We start from the raw sequence: 20,365 nt of genomic DNA, 5'->3' as shown, positions 1-20,365 counted from the left end.
GGATTGAGTTTAATGTAATCAACTACAACATTCAGTTAATGAAAAAGGTAAATTGTTTAGGACATTAAAAAACACTTAGAGTTGCATCATATCATTTTTAGAGGAGAGCCTGAACCTTTTTTCAATGAGAGTGAGATCATCTGTTATGGTGAGCTCTTTCTGGGATGCTAATACACTACATCATCAATAGGAAGTGAGCTTGGCCAGGGTGACTCAGAGAGAGCCCCATAGGAGTCTTCTCTGTGTGTGTGTGTGTGTGTGTGTGTGTGTGTGTGTGTGTGTGTGTGTGCGTACGTGCCCGTGTGTGCATGCCTGTGTGTGTGCGTGTGTGTGTGGATATGGGGTGATATGCCTGGCTAATGGATAAAGCTGCCAACACCTGCTCCCTCTCAAAGTCTGTCCAATCCACAGACATCGTATGCTCTGTTGCCATGGTACTGGTCATTGCATCATTTCTAGCGTGTTATCTGTCAGAAGTCAAGTAATAACAATAATGCATGAATGTTTTGAGCATTGTTCCTTTACTGATAGTCAAAATCTTTGAATCCATAATGTAAAAGTATATATTCAAGAAGAGCAGAAGAAAATTATCAGCTACAACTAAAGGGGGACATCTCGACTTCCAATGGTTCATAATAAAACCTTTTATTAGTATTCATGACTTTGGGCACAGGGATGGATGTGACATCTTCTAATGTTATATAATATAACTATACAAACAATTTCATGCCAAAAATGAAGGTCCACACATTCCTACTCCCTACTTGTCAATTATTGGTGGTTTTTCATGACCCATCGTCACTGGTGTTTGCAGCCCTTTGTATGATGAAAAGAAAGACTTCCACAGAAGCATAATTACAAATTCTGTTATAATTAGTGTAACAGGTACATCCATTCACCAGGGCAGTAGGGATTTTACTTACTGATGCAATAGCTGCCATAACAGGAAACATGACATCAAACTTGACTACAAACTACTCTGCTGTGCTCATTTGTATCAGACCAAAACTTCTTTATAAGGAGGTCAAAAAAGGTTTTTAACTAATGATTTAAAAGCTATCCAAACCAATGTAAAAAAGTTATTGCCCCCTAAACCTAATTAAGGTGCCAACTTTGGCAGCAACAACTGCCTTCAAATGTAATAGTGAGTCAGAATGTGTGCTCACTCTTCTAGCAGATTTTTTTTAATTCAGCCACAACAAGAACAAACAGCCTGTTTAAGGTGATGCCACAGAATCCCAATGGGATTTAAACTCAAGACTTTAGCTAGACCACTCCAAATCCCTTGTATTTATTTATTTTGAACTATTCCAAGGTGGACTTGCTGGTGTGTTTCTGATCAAGGTCCAGTTGAATAATGCAAATAAGCTCAATGTCACAGACTCATGGCCAAACATTCTTCTGCAGCGTTGAAGCAGAGTTCATTGTTGCATTAATTCTGTCAATTTGTTCAGGTCCTGCAGGAGCAAAGGAGCCTCAACCAATCAAAATATCACTGCCATGTATGATGTTCTTTTTCTGAACAGCTGTATTAGAAATATACCAGAACAATCCCAGAACAATATATAATATATATATATATATATATATATATAAAAGAAGACAAATACTGTAGTTGGATTTGGGCAAAATCTCTTCAAGTTTAGGATCAGGAAAACCTGAAGGTCAGATACTGACTTACACCATTTTACTGTTGAAACTTTCACACATATGTTTAGGGCTTCAATTGGAATATTTACCAAAAGTTCAGTTACAAGTAGGGAAATATGATGTTTTATGGTGTTAAATGGTAAGAGCACTTGAGTGTCAGTGAGTGATGAAATGGAGAGAGAACAAGTTAATATGTAGCATGCAATTAATACAATAAAAAAAGATTTATGTTTGTTAGTCCACCACTGCTTTACTTAAACAAAATCTTTATTCTACTACTCTTATTTGTCCAGTCTGTTCCCTTCCCCTGGCACAATTCTATCCACAATATCCGTGGTAGATTACTATCCCTTTTGTATCATAAAATGCACTTTTAAAATAAAAAAGTGCATTGGATTCTAGTACTTAAATTAGAGTACTAGAATCCAGATTCCTCCATAATGTATACCCACCTGGGATAGCTAACCAACTCAACATTTATTAAATGTTGAGTTGGTTAGTTAATTAGTTCACTTTATTTAAACAAACACAAAGATCTTTTAAAGACAGAAACTGTGTAGGCTTAATTAGAATACTTTTACTACTTATTTAGTACAACCTCATATACAGTCATCAGGAAATAACAAAAATGACGTAGCTTTGACTACATTAAAAAATAATTTTAATCCAACATAAATGTGCAAAATCACACGACAGATTCAGCACATTATTTACTAAACAAATACAAAGTCACTGTGGAAAAACTGTGTGTATATAACTAAGTACGCCCTTGCTGATTACATAGAACTACGGGGGTTGGACAATGAAACTGAAACACCTGGTTTTAGACCACAATAATTTATTAGTATGGTGTAGGGCCTCCTTTTGCGGCCAATACAGCGTCAATTCGTCTTGGGAATGACATATACAAGTCCCGCACAGTGGTCAGAGGGATTTTAAGCCATTCTTCTTGCAGGATAGTGGCCAGGTCACTACGTGATACTGGTGAGGAAAACGTTTCCTGACTTCGCTCCTCCAAAACACCCCAAAGTGGCTCAATAATATTTAGATCTGGTGACTGTGCAGGCCATGGGAGATGTTCAACTTCACTTTCATGTTCATCAAACCAATCTTTCACCAGTCTTGCTGTGTGTATTGGTGCATTGTCATCCTGATACACGGCACCGCCTTCAGGATACAATGTTTGAACCATTGGATGCACATGGTCCTCAAGAATGGTTCGGTAGTCCTTGGCAGTGACGCGCCCATCTAGCACAAGTATTGGGCCAAGGGAATGCCATGATATGGCAGCCCAAACCATCACTGATCCACCCCCATGCTTCACTCTGGGCATGCAACAGTCTGGGTGGTACGCTTCTTTGGGGCTTCTCCACACCGTAACTCTCCCGGATGTGGGGAAAACAGTAAAGGTGGACTCATCAGAGAACAATACATGTTTCACATTGTCCACAGCCCAAGATTTGCGCTCCTTGCACCATTGAAACCGACATTTGGCATTGGCATGAGTGACCAAAGGTTTGGCTATAGCAGCCCAGCCGTGTATATTGACCCTGTGGAGCTCCCGACGGACAGTTCTGGTGGAAACAAGAGAGTTGAGGTGCACATTTAATTCTGCCGTGATTTGGGAAGCCGTGGTTTTATGTTTTTTGGATACAATGCGGGTTAGCACCCGAACATCCCTTTCAGACAGCTTCCTCTCACGTCCACAGTTAATCCTGTTGGATGTGGTTCGTCCTTCTTGGTGGTATGCTGACCTTACCCTGGATACCGTGGCTCTTGATACATCACAAAGACTTGCTGTCTTGGTCACAGATGTGCCAGCAAGACGTGCACCAACAATTTGTCCTCTTTTGAACTCTGGTATGTCACCCATAATGTTGTGTACATTTCAATATTTTGAGCAAAAGTGTGCTCTTACCCTGATAATTGAACCTTCACACTCTGCTCTTACTGGTGCAATGTGCAATCAATGAAGACTGGTTACCAGGCTGGTTCAATTTAGCCATGAAACCTCCCACACTAAAATGACAGGTGTTTCAGTTTCATAGTCCAACCCCTGTATAAGTAGCAGGCAGATTTTGCTAATTGAAGAACTTGATTATTTGATAACCATGCATGTGCACCATACAGGTTCAATTCAATTTAGCTGTGTTATGTTTCTTTTAGAAGTGTTATGTTTCTTTTAGAAGTGTTATGTTTCTTTTAGAACAATGTCCTGTGGACAGATGTGACTGAAGTACACATGTTTGCATAGAGCAGGGTCTGGCAAATTCAGCACAAACACAACATAAAAACTGTCGCACATGGTGGTGGAGAGGTGATGATTTTAGTGTTTAGTAGCCACAGGATCTGAACACTTTACAGTCACTGATTGTTGACCACGAACTTGTCTGTAAACCACAGTATGCCAGAGTTAAATATGAGTCCATTTGTTCACAAACTAAGGCTAGGCACAAACTGGATCATTGTCAAAAAGCCAAACACAGTAGTAGATTGTTGCAATAGCTCAGCCAAAGTCTAGATGTCAACCTGATAGAATTGCTGTGGTGGGACCTTAAGAGAGCTGTACAGAAAGAAAAACCTTCAAACTTCATTGACTTATTACATTGCCATGATGTGGGGCTGCTACGTTTACTTATTGCTGCTAACAGTGGGTCTACAAGCTATTGAATCACTGGGTGAAACGTTTTTTTCCACACACTTCTGTTTGTCTGATAAATAACGACATTGTGGATTCTGTTAGAAAACTGCAACAATCCAATAACCTGGTAAAGTCCAGATAATTTAATGTATAAAACCTTAGAACTGAAACGTGGTGTACTTTTTTGTCATGACTACATTTAACAACAAAGGAGAAACAAAGGCCAAACAGCAAACAAAGACATAAAAATTTTAATATGCAGGGCTAGTGTTCTGGGTAAATTAGAAGGCGTCTGCTCTGATTTTACTGCCAAACTAACAGCAGGCTGGAAGACAAACATCCCACAGTGTATTCCTTGGTTTAATAAGTTTTATTCAAAAGTCTTAAATTTAGAATCCTGCCATTGAAGATTTCAAGTCATAGCTTTGTTTCAAATGGATCTTAAAACTTAAAACTGCATTTTTATCTGCTTCAGAGATTAGGCTGGGAACAAGATAACTGTGCATGTATCTATGTGCATAAAAAAAACTATTCACAAGAAATGAAAAAATTGTGGAAATAACAACAGGGATATAAGAACTTACTCGGTTTGAGTTTTTATTAGGTTATTCCAAAATACTTTCTGGATTTCATATGTTGTATTGTTTTGTAGAGGCTTAACTCTCTACGTTCAAACTCAAACTTTCCTGATTAATACTGACATCAGAAGCACATGTTGAGGCAGAACAGAGCAGTGAGTGACAGGACTTGGCACTGAGAACTGGTTCCTTGCAGTGATCACACTCTTATCCCCTGTGTTTAGCATATTGGAAATGGGCACACGGCCCAGAACAAAATATTGGACAAATTATGCTTCCAAGTGTGTGTGTAAGTAGCACACTCTATACTCCTACCTCACTGAGGGATGAGACATGCTTTTGTTTGTCAGCGTGAGTAAAAGAGCACATGGGTTAAGCATAAGTGTACTCCAAACACACCTACAATTGCAGAAAGATGTTTTGCTTGAGTTGAAAAGTAGACATGACAGGAAGATGTTCACACCTCAAACCATCTCCTCCACATCCCATTCAGGAACAAATTCCTCCCATAAAGTAACCAACCCCTACCTTCAGATCCTTTGCCTGCAATAAAGATCTCCGAGGAAGATGTAAACAGGCTCTTTCAGCGCATGAAACAAAGAAAGCTGGAGGACCTGATAACTTCTCCCCATCATGTCTGAAAACCTGTACACATCAACTCGCTCCGATCTTCACAAGGATCTTCAACAAATCACTGGAGAAATGTGAGGTCCCCTCCTGCCTCAAACGATCCACCATCATCCCGGTTCCCAAGAAACCCACCATCGTAGGATTAAATGACTACAGGCCTGTAGCCCTGACGTCTGTGGTCATGAAATCCTTTGAGCGGCTGGTGTTGAAGCACCTAAAAGACATCACAGGCCCCCTGCTGGACCCCCTGCAATTTGCTTACCGAGCAAACAGGTCAGCAGATGATGCTGTTAACTTAGGTCTACACTTCATCCTGCAACACCTCGACCACCCAGGGACGTACGACAGGATCCTGTTTGTAGACTTCAGCTCGGCCTTCAACACCATCATACCAGACATCCTCCACCAGAAGCTCACCCAGCTCAACGTCCCAGCCTCCACCTGTCAGTGGATCAACAGCTTCCTGACGGACAGACAGCAGCAGGTGAGACTGGGGAGCATCTTCTCCCGATCCAGATCAATAAGTACTGGTGACCCCCAGGGATGTGTTCTATCCCCACTCCTCTTCTCTCTGTACACAAATGACTGCACCTCATCGGACTCGTCCGTGAAACTCCTTAAGTCTGCAGATGACACCACTGTCATTGGACTGATCCAGGATGGTGATGAGTCTGCATACAGACAGCAGGTAGATCGGCTGGTACACTGGTGCAGTCAGAACTACCTTGAACTGAACCCACTCAAGACTGTGGAAATGGTGGTGGACTTTCGGAGAACACCACCCCCATACACCCCCCTCACCATCCTCAACAACACTGTATCAGCCGTGGACCACTTCAGGTTCTTAGGAACCACCATCTCTGAGGACCTGAGATGGTCTTCACACATAGACAATGTTCGTAAGAAGGCCCAGCAGAGACTGTACTTCCTGAGGCAACTCAAGAAGTTCAACCTTCCACAGGAGCTGCTGGTCATCTTCTACACTGCCATCATTCAATCTGTCCTGTCTTCATCCATCTCAGTGTGGTTTGGCTCATCCACAAAACAGGACAGGTCCAGACTGCCACGAATAATCAGGACTGCAGAGAGAATAATCAGGGCTGACCTTCCCTCCATCCAGAACTTATACAGGTCTAGGGTAAAAAAAAAAGCTGCCAAAATCTCTGCAGACCCCACACACCCTGCACACAAACTGTTTAGAGTACTACCCTCAGGCCGTCGTTGCAGAGCGCTGTTTACAAAAACCAGCCGCCACAGAGATAGTTTCTTCCCCAGGCTGTTTCTCTGATGAACATTTAATAGAGTACCAAAAAACCTCATACTGAAGTTACAAATCCACCTTTGTATATGTGTATATTGTATATATGTATTTATAGACATAAGGCTATATGCAGAATATATCTTATAACACAAAAAAACAAAAAAGAAACCCAGAGAGCAAAGTGTACCGGAGTCAAATTCCTTGTTTGTTGTATGTACTGTGGTGGATTTTCTTATCAAAGTTGGAGAGAAATTAACTCATTAAACAAAGAAAGACCGGACTTTATCTTATAAAAGTTTTATTCAAAGACATTTAGCGTTTGAATGACTCTGTCACTGAGCTAGTCAAATAAGCAGAGCCACGAACAGAAATCACACACAAGTATTTATACCACAAATGAGGGTGTTATCTCAACTTCAAAGAGTTTCAAACATATTGCCTCCAGACCCTCCCCGGGTCAGAGGTAACAAGGTTATTTATGAGGGCACCCATCTACCCTCCCTTGAGGCATACACATGAGGGAGTGTTAACCATAAACCTCCTGATAATGAATTTAGAGTCCATCTGCTCTAAATAACAGAACACTAATAAAACACAGAGGTCAGAGGAGAGAGGTAGATGGAAGATCACCTCTGAGTGATAAAACACAGAATCAAATGAGAGAGGTGAAGGGAAGATCAGAGCACTTTAAAAGAATTTTCCATTACACTACAAACTTGGCAATAAAGCTGATTATGAAATCAACTTACGTTAGTCAGGCACTATCATACAGCTACAGTCAAATAAAATACACCGACTGATGCCACAGATCACAGTGCTAATCATCTTTTAAGCTGATCTATTTTCTATTTTTACAAGCTTCATTACAAACTAAATTATAAGCCTCAGGCCATATCTCACTGCCAACCAGTTTGGTTGCAGATCAGATTCCTCTGCGATAAAAGTAGAGCTGGGCAGCATCCATTTTTTATACAATTACGCCTTCCTCATGTTGTACTATAGATAATGTATTATCTTCTGTCTTGAAATACCCATTAAGCTATTGCTTAATAATAAATAATATCATTTTTATTTTTTTAATTGCATCACATTACAAAACGAAGTAGCTTAAACTATAAATAAATGTACAATGCTTAAAATCAAAGGTTTATAATGTTACATTAGCCAACACATCATGTCTAAAGACATTTTGTTAGAAAAAGTGCCATAGGAGCCTTACAAGCTCTCCACAGTATTCATGCAGCCCTGCTACACCTCAGTGTTTCATATAGTGTTTCTCTAAATAAGATGTTATTATAAGTCAAAGACTGATGGTAATTTATTTGGTGGGCTTTAAATGATGTATCTCTCTCAACCACCACCACAAGGCTGTGAAAGGAGTGAAAGGCTGATAAAATATTAAAAGCAGCAACATCTACTCATTTTGATAGAATTTAAATTACAATTAAATCAAGAATGTTTGGGCATGGGTTGGTGTAAGATTCTTGTCATATAGCCTTGAGTAAAAAATACTACGGTATGAACAAAAACATTTAAAAGAAAAACATATAACATGATCTAATTGCTTTCATTTAAAACAAAAAAACCAACAATTATGCCTACTGCTGCGAAAATGTAACATATTGATAATTACAAAATGTAATAAGTTTTATTGTCACAGTTTTTTTGTAGTGGAAAATATTTCCAAATAGCTGACTTTGAACCTTGAACCGCCACCTTGACGTGGTGGAGGGGTTTGAGTGCTCGAATGATCCTAGAGGCTATGTTGTCTGGGGCTTAAATGCCCCTGGTAGGGTCTCCTATGGCAAACAGGCTCTGGGTGACGAGTCAGACAATTGGTGCGGCAACTACAGTAATGGGGACCCTGTGCCGGTACATTGTGGAGAAGAGAGAGCTAAGCCGAAAAGTGAAGCTCTCGATTTACCGGTCGGTCTACGTTCCTACCCTCACCTATGGCCCTGAACTTTGGGTCATGACCTAAAGAACGAGATCCCGGATACAAGCGGCTGAAATGAGCTTCCTCCGTAGGGTGGCCGGAAACTCCCTTAGAGATAGGGTGAGGAGCTCGGCCATCCTGGAGGAACTCAGAGTAGAGCCGCTGATCCTCCACATCGAGAGGAGCCAGTTGAGGTGGCTCGGGCATCTATACCGGATGCCTCCTGGACGCCTTCCTCGGGAGGTGTTCCTGGAACGTCCCACTGGGAGGAGGCCCAGGGGACGGCCCAGGACATGCTGGAAGTACTAGGTCTCTCGGCTGGCCTGGGAACGCCTTGGGCTTCCCCTGGAGGAGCTGGAGGAGGTGTCTGGGGAGAGGGACGTCTGGGTGTCTCTACTGAGTCTGCTGCCCCGCGACCCGGTCCCGGATGAAACAGAAGACAACGAGTAGCTGACTTTGTTGTAAACAAGGGAAAAGTGTAGCAGCCTTCCATCAGCCAGATGACCCAGAGTGCACGTGATTGGGCGGGGGAAGGACAGCGTTGTGTTATGGCCCTTTTCCACTAGTCCCTACTCAGTGCGGTTCGGCACGGCTCTACTGGCTTTTTAGGCTTTTCCATCAGTAATTGTTGCGTGGAACCCTTACTATTTTTTGTACCTGGTTGGATATGGTTCCAACGGTGCCGTGCTGTGCTGAAAACACAACGTTAGAAGACTTTGGTCACTGATTGGGTATGGGGTGGTGTCACTAGTCACAGCATACATATTGTAATAACTAATATCTTCAACTGTTAAATCACTGTACGCTTGGCTTATTGTATATATGACCACTTTAGCAAGCTAGCATTAGGTAGCATTAGCTTGACCTCACACGTCATCCAACCTGTATCCTTTGGTTTGATACCACTTCATGGCTTCTTTCTCTCTCCTGTACTTCAGCAATGCTTCATCTTGCTGCCCCCAGCCTTCTCTGGCTCTGTGAGTCAACAGCCATAGACTGAGCAGCAGTCCATGGCTTTTGTTGTGTTTGTGTCACATAAAAATAATATCACATTACTTTTTTGAACTGAGGGGCCGCCCTGCTATTAATGATCCCACCCACATTGAGATGGTACGCAATTGTAATGGAAAACGAACCAAACTATGTAGTGTAGAGCCGACCCCTGATGAGTCGAGTAGAGTAGGTTCTAATAGAAAAGGGCCAATACTCTATCCTCTATTTAGAAATGGATATCATATAATGTCAGCGGGTTTGGTCTCCAACATTTAGATACATCACTTAGTGGTGTAGGGGGTATGGGCTTTGTTGCCTCAGTATCGGGTACCAAGGGTTATGGGGATGCTGGCACCAGAGCAATGCTGTCCCTTGGCAGACTGAGCATTTGGGTGCTGCCCTGGGGTTGTGGTGGGTCAGGCAAGGAGGTGTTTATGGTTGGGTGCTGCGGCTGCCAGCACTGAGGCGGTGGATCACAGTGCCCTCTTGTCTGGCCCGCTGCCGCTCCTGGCTGATATTGTCGGGTTGGGGCTGGGTCCCCGGGCGGCTTGGGACCTGCTCCAGTTCTTGATGGAGTGGCTGCCTGATCAGCGTCTCTGGCCCAGTGGGTGGGCCGGAGGCTGTGGTGGCTGGGGCTTGGTGGGCTGGGGATGGGGGGGGGGGCAGAATAGGTTCTTTAGTTGGGAGGGGGTAAAGGCATTTGGGTCTTGCGCTGGTGGATAGTGGGGGTGCATCTGCCAAGGGCCTGTGTGGTGCCTGTGGTACTGGTTGGTCCAGCGGGTCTTTGGGTCTGGAGTTTCTGGCAGTGGGCTCACTTCGCTTGTCTGGCTGGGGTTTTCCCAGACTGCTCCTGTTCATGGGGGTGGCCCTGTGGAAACTCCCTTCTGGTATCTTTTTTATATATCTTTGGTATCTTTGGGGGGCCCCTGGCCTTGGTTGGCGCTGTATTGGTGAGGGGTACGAGGGACAAGACAAGAGGGGCCAGTTGATGAGCTGGCCCCCAGGGGTGATTTGTGCCAGTGCCTTGCTGCCCATCCCTCCTCTCAAACATATACAACACCACAAATCAGCAAGGTCATGATCGAAGAAAATATAAAATAAACACCCACTGAATTTAATTAATGTTTTCAAGTAAACATGATTTTGTAATGAACATTATCGCTTGTTCCTGCACTCCCACAAAAGCATTACATCAGTAACAGTGATGAAATCCTTTCCTTCCAGCGATATTCCAAACTGTTGAATTTCTGTCTTGTAACCAAGACAGAGACAAGTGCGCCAAAAACACGTAGGGGAGGGTCAAGCTCCAGGGGACTCTTCTTATACAATCAAAGGAAACTCTGCTCACTCCTGAACTTTCTATAACATCTTAAAGGGACATTTACCAGTAAGAACAAGGGTATAGTTTTGAAATGGTAACTTTTTTAAATTGTGCCATGCCTTCAGATAGCTACATACCCACACCTACTGAACATACATTTGTAAGGGGACTTTGGGACAGAACTTCACTGTGCCCAAACCATATAGCAGAGGAGAATTGTACGCCCACAACCATGTAGAGGCAGAAATATAATGCTGTTGTATAAATAAGATGAATAACATAAGGCTAGTCTTGTTAATCAAAAAAAGAAGTTAAAGACCTGTTCTATAGGAAAGGTAATCTTAAACAATTTCTGTTGTGATCCTTATATTCTATCTAAAAAATAATTCAACTTTACTTTCACAGCGAACCAGGGGATGCTGTTCAAGGGTGGGGAGCTCCCCTAATATAGTCATAGGGGAAACGCTAATGCGTTTCTTTTTAGTATTAGCCAACATTGATGAAAACAATATGGAATGCAATTGCCTTCAATATATTAGGCCATCTTTAAAATAAAATAGTGTATTTGAATATACATGCGCAATTAACACTTCATGCATTTTTCATTAAAAAAAATTTGTTTGACCGCCACATGCCTCTCTGTAACATCTAAAGGGCCAAAAGTCATCCAGATCTGGTTTGGGAGCATTTAAAAACAGTGGTCTTTTTTTTTTCCATAAATCTCCATAAACGGTAACATTTTACTGTTAGAAATTATTCTGTTAGAATGTTAACATCATTTGATTTTAAGATTTGGCTGGGTAGAACAAATTTTAATCGACAGCAGGGAGGAGACAGTGAATGCCTGCACCATTATGCCTAAGAGACAGCTATATTTTCACTAATGGCCTACAGATAGAAACCCATCCATTCATCAACATTAAATCTAACTTTTTACCTTTTTTGCATTTTTGGGCTAAAATAACACCTTAGTTCTTTCGCTGTTGTGGTAATAATGACTGCAGAATCTGTCATAATGATATAAGCAGAAATGTGAAAGAAAAGGTTCAAGTGAACATCTTGGGACAAAGTACTTTAAATGCTAACTGAAAACGGGAGTCAGAAAAAAACAGCAGACAGTAGCTATGCCTTATCTGTTTAGTATCCTCCTTAAGGAAGTGCATTGATATGTTTATCATATGATGTAAAAGATGATTAACCTGCACTATTTAACTGTAAAGGAAGAATTTATTCCACCTACTCAGCCTCTTCCATGACAATAATTATACATGAATTATAATAATCTTTTGGAAAATGTAAAGAAAATTACACTAGCATTTGATTTTTAAATTGTGAGCACAAACCCCCAACCCGCAGACCCAGACATTACAGCCATTTAAACAGGCTGTCTCATAGCCCACAGCTGCTGCCTACTTCCATTCTATCTTTGCCCCCCTCATCCCACTGCCCTCAAGCTCTTCAGCTAGTCCTGCTGCTGGTGGTTGCTCTTCCTCCCTGAGGGCACAAAGGGCTCTTAGGCCACCATTAAGTCCTGCTAATGGGCCTGACAACGGCCCCATATCCTCAGCATTTAGACCTCCTCTGTGTGAGATATGGATATTGATCACTTCAGTGAAAATGGAGAGAAGAAACATGGGGTGGGGGTCGATTTCATATGTACATGAAGACAAATGTTGTGCATTCACACACTGGACAATCTTGATTATTGGTATGGCAAAGGTACAAGGGAACAAAATGGTAACACAGATATATCAGAATGAAAACCGAATAACACTTCTTTACCATGGATTTCTATTCAAACGTAATAAAGTGTCTTTCTGAAACTACGTAGACAGCAAATCCAGCATTAATGTTTTTTTAACTCGCTGTAGAACTGCAAGTGCTGTCCTTTTAAAACTTTTGTGTCAACATTTGACTTTATTATCAAAAAGATAATATAGATTATCAAAGTACTGTATGTGTTTAAATAGAACCATTATTAAGTTGAATTAATTAAATAAATAAACACACTTGTGTCTAACATTGAAACAAGACCTCAATAAAAAAGCATATTACTTTTAGATCAGGACATACCATTTATAGTTCTTTATTCAAGCAAAAGCAGATATTATCAGCTTCATTCTTCTTATACTTCAAAATTATGCATTTGTTTACACAAAAAATGCATAATTCTTCATATTTTCATCTCTATAAAATAAACGTGTTTTTGCTTAGGGAGAGTTATGTTTTATTTTCTTTTTTGAGGTTAAAAAGTGACCAGAATCAAAATGCCAAAAGAATACTGTATTTATGGTGGCAATAAATATAACACCAATTCAATCAGGAAGTGACTGGTAAATATTAAGATCTTTACAGTACAACTGGCCCATATTTACAAGTTCAAAATTATTTATTTAACATACAAAAGATTAGCTGCTGGACAAAACATGCCAACCTACTTCAATGTGTCTATTTTTCTCATTGTTCATACACATTATGATTATCCAATAAAATAACAATTGAGCTAATTTAAAGCAAAATAAAAGCAATATTTTTGCTGAGGACTGATATATGATTAATGATTCAAATCCGAAAGAGAAACAAATGTCAGATAGTTGTGTGAATAAAACCATTGTGTCTCTCCCAGTGCAATGACAACAGTTATCCAACTGGTCAGTCTAGAAGTCACACAGATCCACATCTCAAAGAATATCTAATATACAGGTTAGATTATTCATCTAAACTGAGCAACAGTCATGGAATAATGGCAGTAAACAATCTATTCATTTTGCATTTATCATTGTGAGCTTAATTGTATGCATGTCTAACTTTTTCCTTTAGTTGTTAGGTCTTGCAGCACAAGACCTACAACCAGCTTAATGACTCAAGGTACATCAAGGTTTTAAAAGGTTACGATTTAAAACTGTTTAGTCAACATTAGTTTGAAGTCCTGGAAAATGCCAGATGGAATGGAGTTTCTACAACTGTAAGAAGCATGGAGTATAGCAACACTGCCCTTCCCCTGGCCTGTAGTTGCAAACTGCTGGTTAGCCCCCTGAAAGAAGGCTACTACACTTCTCTTTTGCCGACAAAAAAACTAATTCAGCTGATTGAAAATATTTCTGGTTGCATAAAACATAGACACTGATGTTGTGGAAATTACCACCACTCATGACAAGTATAATGATAAGATTGTTTTAAAACTACATTTGGCTAGTGGCATGCCTGTTAAGCAGCCACACCTTGTAGCATGATCACAATACCTCCCATGGCATCGTTAGGATCATCAAGCAACAATCCAAGCATTGAGTTAAATAGAGGGTAGGGCCATTGAATGACATGTCCTTTATGGCCTCGTTAGTGACCTTGACATCCCTATTAAGGCTCTTTTCCATTAGTACCTGCTAGCCTTGACTTGACTATACTTGACTCTACACGGTTCGGGTCGTTTTCCATTACAATTGAGTACCACTTCAGTGTGGGTGGGGTTGTCATAGGAAGGTGGCCAAAAACGTTACGTGACAAAGCAATAATGGAAAACACTGAAACAATAGTAAACCTGCTGCTCAGACTAATGTTTTAGGTCAGATTCAAAGTAAAAGAAGACAGCCAGATAAGACTCCAGGCAGAAAGACGAAACACAGTGGATAAGTACAGGAGACTGAGGGAAGCCATACAGCGGTATCAAACTGAAAGGTACGAGGTAGACAACATGTGAGGGTAAGCTAATGATACCTAATGCTAGCATGCTATAGTGGTCTTATACACAATAAGCCCAGAGTACAACGATTTCATGGTTAATGATATTAATTATTGTAATATGTATGTGTGTTTCAGATGGATTTCCTGTTGGAAATTTATTGCTGCAAACCGTCAGTCTTGGTGTTTAACCAAGCCTCCCAGTGGTGGGATGTTGTTGTTCTCGGTCTCATGAATGTACTGTGGTTGCAGAACTTCAGGATGTCTGAACAAATGTTTAGCTTCCTGTGCAACAAACCGCATCCAGCTCCAGAGCGATAACATGCAACACTCCGTGATTGGGGGCCCTTAAGGAAGAGACAGGCCATTGCAAGCTAGCTACGGGCTCAGAGTACAAGAGTATTGGACATCTTTGAAGTCAGCATTACAATTGTCTCCAGGAGTATTGTGCTGCTGCAGCAATAAAAAGATTCTTGTTGCCTTCCCAGCCATGAGCTGAAACATATATCATTTTATCCTACTATAAATTTTGACTATAAAATGTTGTCTTTTAAAAATATCTCTACTTTTGTTTTGTACACATTACAAAGACTTAATGCCAAATTAAATGCCAAAATAAAAAGATAAGAATAATCCAACACTTGGATAAATCACCTTTGCGCAACAGAATTATGAACCATGAAAAATTGGTTAAAACAAATGAAATACCATTAAACACTTGCCAGGTATTAGGAAATACAGATGTTAGTATGGCACAGAATTAATTTTAATATGAAAGTGCCACCACTAAAGAGTACAGTTAATTCTTAACTGACCGATAGAACAATAGAGTCCTTTATGTGATGACTTCACCCACTGAGAAAATTAACTTATTTATTACTTGTCTACTTTCATGTAGAAAAGTCGTATCCAGAATTTTCAAGCAATAGGCAACATATTGGTCAATAACCAGAGGAAGAAGGGTGTTGGGGGAAGTATGTGTCATTCTAAAAGAAAAAAATAGTATTATGGATGACAGAAAGTATATTAAGAGCTAATTATAGTCTGTATACACAGTTCATTTCTAAAAAAAAAAAAAAAAAACTATTAAAACTGGTGTTAAAAAGTCCTCACCTGGAGCCTCCGTCTTCGGATGATGCCAGAATCATCCATGGCGCGTGCCCGGGCTTACACCTGTTGGCGGGTCTCGTGGCTCCTCGTTCCTAATGTTTAAAGTATGGAGCCAAGTCTCGCGTTGCTTCCAGCGAACCAGCACGGTTCACGATTTACCATCACAGCAGAACACCTCGCTGTGTGTCCACACCAATTTTCAGGGGAAAATCAAAGACTTTAAATCTGTATCATGGCTGTTGTTATAAATAGAAATGCGAAACATAGACGAGGCGTTGGTTTACAGCTAAAACAACACACTCATCTTTGAACAAGGCTCATAATTAAGTGTAGCTCCTGTGTTCCACCCGAGCAGACACTCCATGCTGTCAGACATGCTGTCTTTGGTGGGGAGACAGCATGGAGAGATCAGAAGGTTGAACTGAAGTCCAGCTGAGTGTTAGAGACGAGTCCTTGCAAGGAAAGGAACCCAGACGGCCAGACCGAAGGTTATCACACTACAGATTAGATAGCTCAAACAAGTTTGCAGAGGTCCTCGCTTCCAGGCACGCTGTGCAACGATCCAACGCAAAACAATTCCTTCACATCTGTTGGTTGGACACTGAATTCTTCTTCTTGCAATATCGTGTATCTTAGTGATTCTGTCATCTACAAAACACCTGACACCCGAAGTCCTCTTAATGCGCCAAACCGTTCAGATCAGTCTATTTGCTCATTGCATTTATTAGTGCACTGCGCTTGTCGCACATTTAATTACGAGCCTTCATCATTTGAAACATCTACACACTTACAACGCCACCATCAAATGAAATCTGCAGCGACTGCATACGGCAAGATTCAAACACCGGCGGTGGAAACAGGACGATCGCTTCTCATTTTACTTCCCTGGGACGCGGATTTTTGTCATCCGGTGAGCGGTGTGTTCACTCCATGGTTGGTCTCCTCCGATATACCGTCGCTTCTCCGGTTCAAAGGGATCTCTGCTTGCCACACAGACATCGCTCCATCCTCGGCTCGTATACCACCCACTTCCTACAACCACACGACGTTTAACCCCTCAGCGACCAGAGACTGTGAACCAGACCGCGGTTGATAAGGTGCAAAATTCTGGCTCTTATTCTAGTTGTGATGATGAGATGGTTTGGTAGGGAAGGTATGACGAGTTTACCACAGAGGGGTACCTATGATTCAGACAATGATGCTGTAATAATTCATCTCCTTATGGACCAAATCCTCGTCATTTAACTATATGTGGCATTTGCCTTGTAATCTCATATCCATGCTGTAATAACGGATGGGTAAAATACAACAGGATCAGGGTATGGGTTTGATCCTGCATTATGGGTTAGGTTAGGTAACCATTAATCACTTTACCCCGAAAATGTATTAAAGTGACTAATGTCTAATGTTAAGGCAGCCAAAAAGTGGGTAGAAGAAAACAGTGTAATTCTGGATTTCTAAACATGTCATATTTGGGGTAAACTGAAATTTTTACTACTTGATTCTTCCTAAAAAATCTAAAACAAAATAAAGACTACAACCTCCTGATGTCTAACTAAACGTTTATTAGCAAATAGTTGTTATATAATAATAACATTAAGAAGACGAAGACAAAGAGGAGAAGGAAATCTTTGTTTGTGTAACAGCTTCTCAACATCACTGTTTTTAAAGTGCTTTACAGAGAAAAATAGAAGGATAAAAACAAAAAAGAACCCAAAAAATTCTATAGTCATAAGGGGAATCAGAAACTGTAAAAAGATAAGTGGCTTGCAGATTAAATAAGTACAACAGAGAAGATAAGAGCAGAGAAACAAAGACCCAACAACAAAACAAAATTCAAAAACAATGAAAATGCAATTTAAGAAAAGGAGACTTAAATAGTGAGTTTTAAGAACCCTTTTAAAAGTTAGAAAATATTAAATAGGTCTCAGAGTCTCTGGAAAGACATCCCAAAGCCATGCACAACAACTAAAAGTGTGAATCTTTCCTTGTTATTTTACACTTAGGTATCACCAGTAGTTTACCACTGGACCGAGAAGGAACATACCACAAAGATATGGGGTGCAAAGCAATAAAGACATTTAAAAACAAGTTTTATAATCTTAAAATCAGTTTAAAACGCTACAGGGGGATTAGAGTGTTGCAGTGTGAAATTCAGGCAGCAGTATTCTGAACTCTTTGCAGATTTCCAGTGGATTTCTTTGATAGATCAGCGAGGAGAAAGCTGCAACAGATGGCACAAAATCATGTATACATGTTTTACAGTGAATTTTACAGAGGATATTGAAGGTAATAAGCAGGTGATAATATGCTATTTTTCACACAACACTGATGTTGAAGGTAGAACTAGGGTTAATGGGAAAAGGTGACTCAGAGGTTTCTGACCTCATTTGATTCTTTAAGAAAAGAGAGTCTTAATATATCAACCTATCCCTCCTTTGCATGTCATTTCCAATAAAAGCAATGTCAGTTTTTTTCTTTGCTTAATAGTAAATAAATCTGAAACCATTATGTACAGTATTATTATTTATTCAATTAAGCACAAACCTAACATATCTGGGAATTTGTAGAGATAGAGATAATTCCATTTGTGATAAATATGGAGAGAAACATAACTGCGTGTCACCTTAACTTTTTTTTTTCTTTTTTCAAGTTGTTTGTTCTGGCAGCAAAGGCAAATGTTATGGTGGGCCTGGCTGCCTAACAGTGTCATGGCAGATTTCCTCAACAAAAGGAGGAGAATGGGATGTTGCGAAACTGATTTCATAATTTGAAGGCAGAATATACCGCATCTGGTTCAGGAAACATAGTAGACAGACAAACGTGAGGGGGTAAGAAAAAGGAGATATGCTGGAACCAGGAAACAATAATGACCCCCTTATTAACAATGACAAACAAAATGACAAAGAGAAAAACAGCAAATAACATAATTGGTTAACAAAATTCACACTAAATATAGAACACACAAAATATTGTATATCTCTGTTGATTTTATGACTAATTATTTGGTCCAAAGCTGAATTTTTAAACAGAGCTAGCACTAGCTTGTACTAACTGCTTAACAGCTGAAAGACAAGTGAGAAAACTCATTCTCTAGTGTGAGCTAAAGTCATCAACCTAACCCACTGATATTAAGATGTCATACAATATCAATTTGCAACCTTTACATTTTTTATTTCATCCTGTGGAAGAGGTTAGGGAAGCCTGAAAAATGATAAGGCTCCTTCTGAAACTTAAAACTCCCCAGCAAATTTCCTTGATTTTTGTGTCGACTGTAATAAGTTATTTTTAAGTTTAAGAGTACAAACAACCTTCAACATAACCTGGTGTTTATAATGGCACCTAGCAATATGCATTTTCAATATGCACCACTGCCATCCCACATATGGGATTCACTGACACAACATATACCGGCTTCTCACACTTCTCTTGCCAGTCCCACATGTCTTTGCATGACTAGGAAAACTTCACCAGAAGGAAAACTGCCATGCTACTCATAGATATACTGCATCTCTTTTTTTCTGTTTTTCTTTTTTTCATTATTCCCGACCTATATGACCCTGCCGACTCTGCAAGCCGATATGGATACAGACTGCCTTGTCACCCACTCAGAAACAGGTGACAAGGCAGAATCGACAGTTTTCGTATCATTGTGACCACACTCAAGCATCTATATGGGTAAAGTCCATCACAGTGAACACACAGTGATGGACCAAAAGATTTTCACACAGTTTCAAAGGAAAGAAGGCAATAAAAAAGGGAAATGTTGGTCAAAGGGAGCCTCTAGGAAGAATGGTGAGGAGAGAATAACACTCTGTCAGCTAGTCCGGCTCCAGGATGCTGGGAGACAAGAGGGATTCATTTAGACTTTTAACACTGTGGCCTTAATGGTTACATTTTCACTTTGCAGATAGAGCTAGAAGCTTCAGCACCTCTCAGTGTGGGATTTACCTCAAGGCTCACCGACAGCAGCACTCAGTGTCACCTTTAAAACAGATTTTTTTTGTGTCAGACTTCCTTCTGTAAACAAGTTGGATTTATTTTGAGGTTTTTGCCCATCTTTACCAGGCGAGAGAATAAATGTGGTCGGCATGGCACAAGTGCATCTAAAAAAGTTAGAATATATATAGTGCATTTGGCTAACAATCATAACAACCAATATATATAAAAAGCATTTATTTCAGTAATTCAGTTAAAAAAGTTGACCCTATGAATTCATTCCATACAGAGGGATTTATTTCTAGCATTTGTTTTAGTTAGTTTGAATGATTATGGCTTACAGCGAATAAAATCCCAAAATTCAGTTTCTCAGAAAAATTCGAATATTTCACGAGAGCAATAAAATAGAGATTTTGATGACAAAAACGTTATGTTATGGCCTACACAATAATGGAGTTAACTGCGATTGAACAGTTGTCCAGCAGACTGTCATTGACACCACCCACATGCAGTCAAAGTAACAAAATGTTGTTCGTTCTGTGGATAGTCCTAACCTGCTGGTGAAAAAGTTATAAAAGACATTCATCCTGGTGTACCTTATGAGCCAACCCACATTTACAGACTCCTT

The 20,365-nt window shown here is 40.3% G+C and overlaps 1 protein-coding gene across 2 annotated transcripts in view; it reads right to left on the bottom strand.

The window, feature by feature from the left end:
- The window catches only part of mast1a (microtubule associated serine/threonine kinase 1a), a 147,671-nt gene extending 130,775 nt beyond the window's left edge, over positions 1-16,896 (bottom strand). For both annotated transcript variants that reach the window (XM_047365946.1, XM_047365947.1), the window contains exon 1: positions 15,802-16,896. In XM_047365946.1, the coding sequence (XP_047221902.1) occupies positions 15,802-15,840 (39 nt within the window). In that variant the 5' untranslated portion in view covers positions 15,841-16,896. The remainder of the gene's footprint in view (positions 1-15,801) is intronic.
- Positions 16,897-20,365: the final 3,469 nt, after the last annotated feature.

This window comes from Girardinichthys multiradiatus, chromosome 5 (assembly GCF_021462225.1).
Source record: "Girardinichthys multiradiatus isolate DD_20200921_A chromosome 5, DD_fGirMul_XY1, whole genome shotgun sequence".
Taxonomy (NCBI): domain Eukaryota; kingdom Metazoa; phylum Chordata; class Actinopteri; order Cyprinodontiformes; family Goodeidae; genus Girardinichthys; species Girardinichthys multiradiatus.
This window is presented reverse-complemented; position numbering and strand designations above follow the sequence as displayed.